Here is a 6,000-nt window from a genome sequence, read left to right on the forward strand (position 1 = left end):
CCCACTCCAGACCTCAAGCCGGCGCGCCATCGCTCCCTATTTCCACGGGAGGATGGCGTCTCTTCGCCCCGGTCCCCTGGGACCCCCTGTGTTCTGCGCTGCCCGTCTGCAGCATCCGAGTAGGAGGAGGAGGATTCCGTTAAGAGCAGCAGAGCCCTACTCTGTGTAGGGACGAAGAGGATCTCCGTGCCAGGCCTCCGCCGTCGGGCCCCTGTCCCCGTGCCAGGCCTCCGCCGTCGGGCCCCTGTCCCCGTGCCAGGCCTCCGCCGTCTGGCCCCTGTCCCCGTGCCCGGCCTCCGCCGTCGGAACCCTGTCCTCATCCCTGTAAGCAGCTCTGGCCCTCGCCCTGTCCAAGGCCTTAACCCTGTTCTCTGTCCCTGTCTCCAGCCCGCCTCTCCGGGCCTCTGTCCCTGTCCCCCTCTCCAGTGCCCCTGGTCCTGGCCCTGACACTTAGCCCTGGTCCTTAGCCCTGGCCCTTAGCCTTAGTCCCTTAGCCTGTTCGCCTCTTAAAGGCACAGTGCCGCATTTTCCATATTTCCTTGACTCTAGTGTTTTTGTGTTTTCCCTTAAAGGGACTGTGCCGCTTTTTGTTCTATAATAAATATTTGCCCTGTTTTGGCTTACTCTCATACCTGTCTTGTGTTGTGCGATTGGGGTCGGTTACAAACCATAACAGTACGACCCGACCAGTCGACGACCCCAGCCAGCACAGACAGTGTATGTGAGTTAGCCCCTGTTAGTTCCCTCTAGTTCCCTCTAGCTCCCTCTGGTTCCCCTGTTAGTTCCCCTGTTAGTTCCCCTGTTAGTTCCCCTGTTGACTCCCCTGTTAGCTCCCCTGTTAGCCTCGTTAGCTCCCCTGTTAGCTACCCTGTTCCCCACAGCTAGGACTGTCCTTCCAGCTAGCTTGTTCTCCTTTGCTAGTCCAGCCCTGTCTGCTAGCCTAGCTCCGGCAGCTAGCGCAGCCTCTATGCTAATGTAGCAGTACAGCTAGCATAGGCCCTGTAGCTAGCAATGTTCTGGCAGCTACCCTGTCCCTCTGCTAGCCCCACTTTAGGTGTAGCTTCCCCTGCTAGCATGGCCCAGTTTTTTTTTGTTTGTTGCTTTGTCTTGTCCCCTGCCCCGCTGTCTGATTTTTTTGGTCGCCCGGTGGCTCCCGTGGAGGGGGAGGTACTGTGAGGATTCGCCTGTTTCCCTGGACCTTATTTCCCTGTCCTCTCCTCACCAGCCCCCACCTTTGGACATTCCCTGTCTACTCTCCTTCACCAGCCCCCACCCTTGTGAGAACTTTTGCCTGCCTCCTACTCTTCACCAGCCCCCACCCTTGGACATTCTGTTCCTCTACCCTCACGCACCTGTTGGGAGTTTGCAATCTGCTGGAGAGTACTTAGGTTGCAGACTCCCCTCCAGTCCTTGTCGGGTCGTTCTGTGTTCTGGACTCTGTGTTCGTTCTGTATCTGTATCTGTATCTGTGTTCACTCTGTGTTCATGGAGTTCTGTACGTTACCATCCTGTATGTTACCATCACCTGCCGCGTCTCCGGCGTGAGACGACGTGCCAGCCATCACCACCTGTCGCCGTTTGCCTGGAGTGGGACACCGTCTTCGCTCTCTAATTCTCTACGGGAGGTTTTCCAGTGTTCCCACTCCAGACGTCAAGCCGGCGCGCCATCGCTCCCTATTTCCACGGGAGGATGGCGTCTCTTCGCCCCGGTCCCCTGGGACCCCGTGTTTTCTGCGCTGCCCGTCTGCAGCATCGGAGTAGGAGGAGGAGGATTCCGTTAAGAGCAGCAGAGCCCTACTCTGTGTATGGACGAAGAGGATCTCCGTGCCAGGCCTCTGCTGTCGGGACCCTGTCCCCGTGCCAGGCCTCCGCCGTCGGGCCCCTGTCCCCGTGCCAGGCCTCCGCCGTCGGGCCCCTGTCCCCGTGCCCGGCCTCCGCCGTCGGAACCCTGTCCTCATCCCTGTAAGCAGCTCTGGCCCTCACCCTGTCCAAGGCCTTAACCCTGTTCTCTGTCCCTGTCTCCAGCCCGCCTCTCCGGGCCTCTGTCCCTGTCCCCCTCTCCAGTGCCCCTGGTCCTGGCCCTGACACTTAGCCCTGGTCCTTAGCCCTGGCCCTTAGCCTTAGTCCCTTAGCCTGTTCGCCTCTTAAAGGCACAGTGCCGCATTTTCCATATTTCCTTGACTCTAGTGTTTTTGTGTTTTCCCTTAAAGGGACTGTGCCGCTTTTTGTTCTATAATAAATATTTGCCCTGTTTTGGCTTACTCTCATACCTGTCTTGTGTTGTGCGATTGGGGTCGGTTACAAACCATAACAGGTTGTGCAGACACAGGGAAGAGAGGAGAGGAGGAGAAGGAGGAGAGGAGAGAGGAGAGGATAAAGGGTTGTGCAGACGCAGGTAAGAGAGGATAGGAGATGTAGGAGGAGATGAGAAGATAAGATAAGAGAGGAGAGGAGAAGGAGGAGAAGACAGGGGAAAGGGTTGTGCAGACACATGGAAGAGAGGAGAGGAGAGGAGAAAGAGAGGAGAGGAGAAGGAGAGGAGAAGAGAAAGAGAGGAGGAGAGGAGAGAAGGGGAATGGGAGAGGAAAGGAGAGGAGCGAAGAGGAGGGGAGAGGAGAAAGGGTTGTGTAGACACAGGGAAGAGAGGAGATGATAGGAGAGGAGATGAGGAGAGGAGAAATGGTTGTGCAGACACATGGAAGAGAGGAGAGGATAGGAGGAGAAGAAGGAGAGGGGAGGGGGGAGTGGAGAGGAGAGAAGGAGGTGAAAAAGAAGGAGGGGAGAGGAGTAAGGGTTGTGACACAGGGAAGAGAGGAGAGGAGAAGGAGGAGAGGAGAAGGAGGAGAGGAGAAGAGAAGGAGGAGAAGGAGGAGAGGCGGAAGGGTTGTGCAGACACAGGGAAGAGAGGAGAGAAGAGTGATCACACAGACATTGCAAGAAGACAGGGCAGAAAGAGAAGCTTCAGTCAGGAGACAAACTGACTGACGTTGAAGATGGAAATTACAGAGGAGAAGAGAATAGCAGAGGAATACTGTAGCTAAGATAAATAGGTGCCACGCAACACTGAATAATCCTCCCAGGTCACACATGTTCTTTAATCTCTACTATGATTTCTTTGCCTGGAAAAACAGAGCTCACAGCAACAATTACTCTCTAGTAGCCCTAATGGCCTATAATTCCTCTCAGCCAAAGAGCAGTCACTGTGTGCCACTGCAGAAATGCTTGCCTAGAGTTGGCGTTTAGATATGGGGCAAAATGGAAAGATCCACCTCCAACTGGTATGAGTAAGTGACCTTGGGAAGAGTGTATGAGTAAAGGAAGAGGAGACCTGAAATGTCAGACTCACAACGTAGAGCTGAAAGCTGTTCTTCCACGCTAGAATAAAAGATTCATGCTTTACACATTATTTTCCATTTGGTGAATAGTGTGCAGATGAATTGGAATGAACTCCATTCGTCAAACCCAGTAGATAAGGATGACGGTTTACGGTAAAAAGAAAAAGGCAGAGTTTTGAGCCAGCTTTTGTGAAACACATTTTGTGATAAGGTTTTTTATTTCTTCTGCAAATCAATCCAATGACAACCGCCTGAAGTAACGACATCCGTGCCAGAGGTATTATTATCACGCAATATTTATCTTCATGGGTGGATGCACATATCTCTTTCCCCCCTGTGATTGTAAATTGTACATTCTTAAAAATAGAAGTGGTATGAGAGGCCTTAGCCCCTTTCGGGACTGTAATCACGCCAGACGGACGTTAGGGTTTGAAAGCTTGGCGTTGCTAATAAAAAAATAATTATAATTTTTTTTAAATGGCAGCCATTTTGAAGGAAAGCAGGAGCTTAGCTGAAGTTGACAAGTTTATTCAAATATTTAAAATGTTTATTAGCAACGCCAAGCTTTCAAACCATAGCGTCTGTCTGTCCGAAACCCTCCTGCAACTGTGAGCACCTTTGAAATTTCTTTGCGACACTTGCGACCCGAAAGGGGCTATGAGAGGCCTGTGTGAGTGATCTTCCATGTGTGCTATTGACCCCTATGGAGCCATCCTGCATGTTTACATTCCCACCCCTGAAGGCAGTGAACCGTCACTGAAAAACATGCATTGAGAAAAATAACTGAAACGTAATCGATGAGACATATTGTTCAGCTATTAGACCTATAGTCATTGCAAAGCGTGTGATTGACTAGAGATCGAGGGACTCAGAACCGTCATCTGTACCATTGACCTAGATACCAGGATCTGTACTCATACGCCATGCAGGAGTTTGAAGTTACAACCCGGAATCTACTTGACAAGTCTAAACTTTGGATATACTCACTACTCACAGTATATCCTTGAAGTGCTTGACTTGTAGATGGAAAACTGGCTTATTTTGAACTCTCAAAATACACGTCTGGTTTACTCCAGGACGTAAAACAAAACCACTTACAGCCTCGAGAGTCAAACGCTATTGGCCCTTGTTTCAAACGTTCGGTCAGTACATTTCAGGGTGAAAAGAAATCCAGTAAATCAATCATGTAAACAAAGGCATTAGTGGGCTGTGCAGCAGTCACAGATTGGGGCTTTAAGACCTGTCAAAGCAAGCTTCCACTTTTTTAATCCATTCTTGCCTACTGGGGGGCACTCGGTTGCTTTTAAATGTGATGCTAGAACTGGCTTTTGTTTGAATTCATATCTGAATGAATTAAATGCAGTTCTATTGTTTTATTAGTCTAGTCGCTTTAGATTCCACTGTTTCTATGTGGCACGACACCAGCAGTGGGAGTGGTTATAACAGTGATGACATCATGACAACCTCAGTGAACCCTCGGCAAGCAACCTCTGGCCAATACCAAAGGGTACCTGTCTCTAACTTCCAACGTGAATCAAACTAATATTGACATTGTTTTGTTTTGGTTGAAGGGCAACAGGTAATGTTGAAGTGGAGCTCAGACGTCGACAGTGAATCAAATAAAGACTCAACCTCGTTAGTAAATAAAGACATTGCCAAAGGAGAGCGTCTACCATAGGCTACTACAGTAATTATTACCATGTTAACTAATGTCCCGACAAGGGTTAACCTGATTATGTATGTTTCTGTGTTGTTTCACTCCACATGGATACAAACACTCTGTGTATACTTATGAGAGCTTTATTGTGTCACTAGTAGTCACTTTATTGTGTGTCACTTTGTCACCTTAATATGTACATGCATGTATTTCTGACAACTTCTGTGTTATTCCTCTCTTCCCGTCTATGCATTCCTATGAATGCATATTTTATTTTCAATTAATTTCATTGTGGAACGATTGTATATATAATATTAGGGCTGTCAAAATTAATGCTTTAACTCTGGAGATTAATTTAAATTATTTAAAGCATTACATTTTTTTTATCTAGATTAATCTATGGGGTGAAAAATGTTCAATATAATAAGAAAGCGGTCTAGCTGAGTCAATGTTGATGGTTTTGTTGAACATTTGTATTTCACAGGAGAGAAACTGTATTCCTATTAAAATTGTCTTTGAATCTAAATATACTTTCTTTGTGTTGATTTTACATTAATTCCATGATTTTACTCAAGTAAATCTGTTACAAGCTTCGGTCTTAAGTAGAAAAAATCTATTGACAGCACTATATACAATCAACTGGGAGAAACTCCTGGCAAGTGTATTTCGTTGTTATAAAGTGAATCTCAGACAGGTACGATGCAGTTCATGCACTAAAGCGCGTCAGGTGGAAGAGAAGGGAATGACCGCCCCCCCCCCCCCCCCCCGCACACTCACTTGTCTAAAACAAAGTAGAGGTCAAATCCTCCGAAGCAGGATGATGACCCAGCAGCGTGCCCTCTGCCCTGGGTCTGTCCACCGGCGCTGTGGACGGCCAGCACCATCAACAACACGGCTCCACACACCACTGGAATCCAGGACCTTCCGCTCCGCCACAAAGACATTATTCCAGGTGGAGCAAAACGAGCTCGTTCCGATGAGATGAATTGATGGAGAGAAATTCTTTGT

General features: G+C 48.8%; 1 protein-coding gene across 1 annotated transcript in view; it reads right to left on the reverse strand.

Moving 5' to 3' along the window:
* The window catches only part of antxr1a (ANTXR cell adhesion molecule 1a), a 92,302-nt gene extending 86,417 nt beyond the window's left edge, over positions 1–5,885 (reverse strand). Inside the window, exon 1 of the mRNA XM_084323485.1 lies at positions 5,770–5,885. Coding sequence (XP_084179611.1) covers positions 5,770–5,876 — 107 coding nt within the window. The 5' untranslated portion in view covers positions 5,877–5,885. The remainder of the gene's footprint in view (positions 1–5,769) is intronic.
* Positions 5,886–6,000: the final 115 nt, after the last annotated feature.

Source organism: Notolepis coatsorum, assembly GCF_963971535.1.
Source record: "Notolepis coatsorum genome assembly, chromosome: 10".
NCBI classification, from domain to species: Eukaryota; Metazoa; Chordata; class Actinopteri; order Aulopiformes; family Paralepididae; genus Notolepis; species Notolepis coatsorum.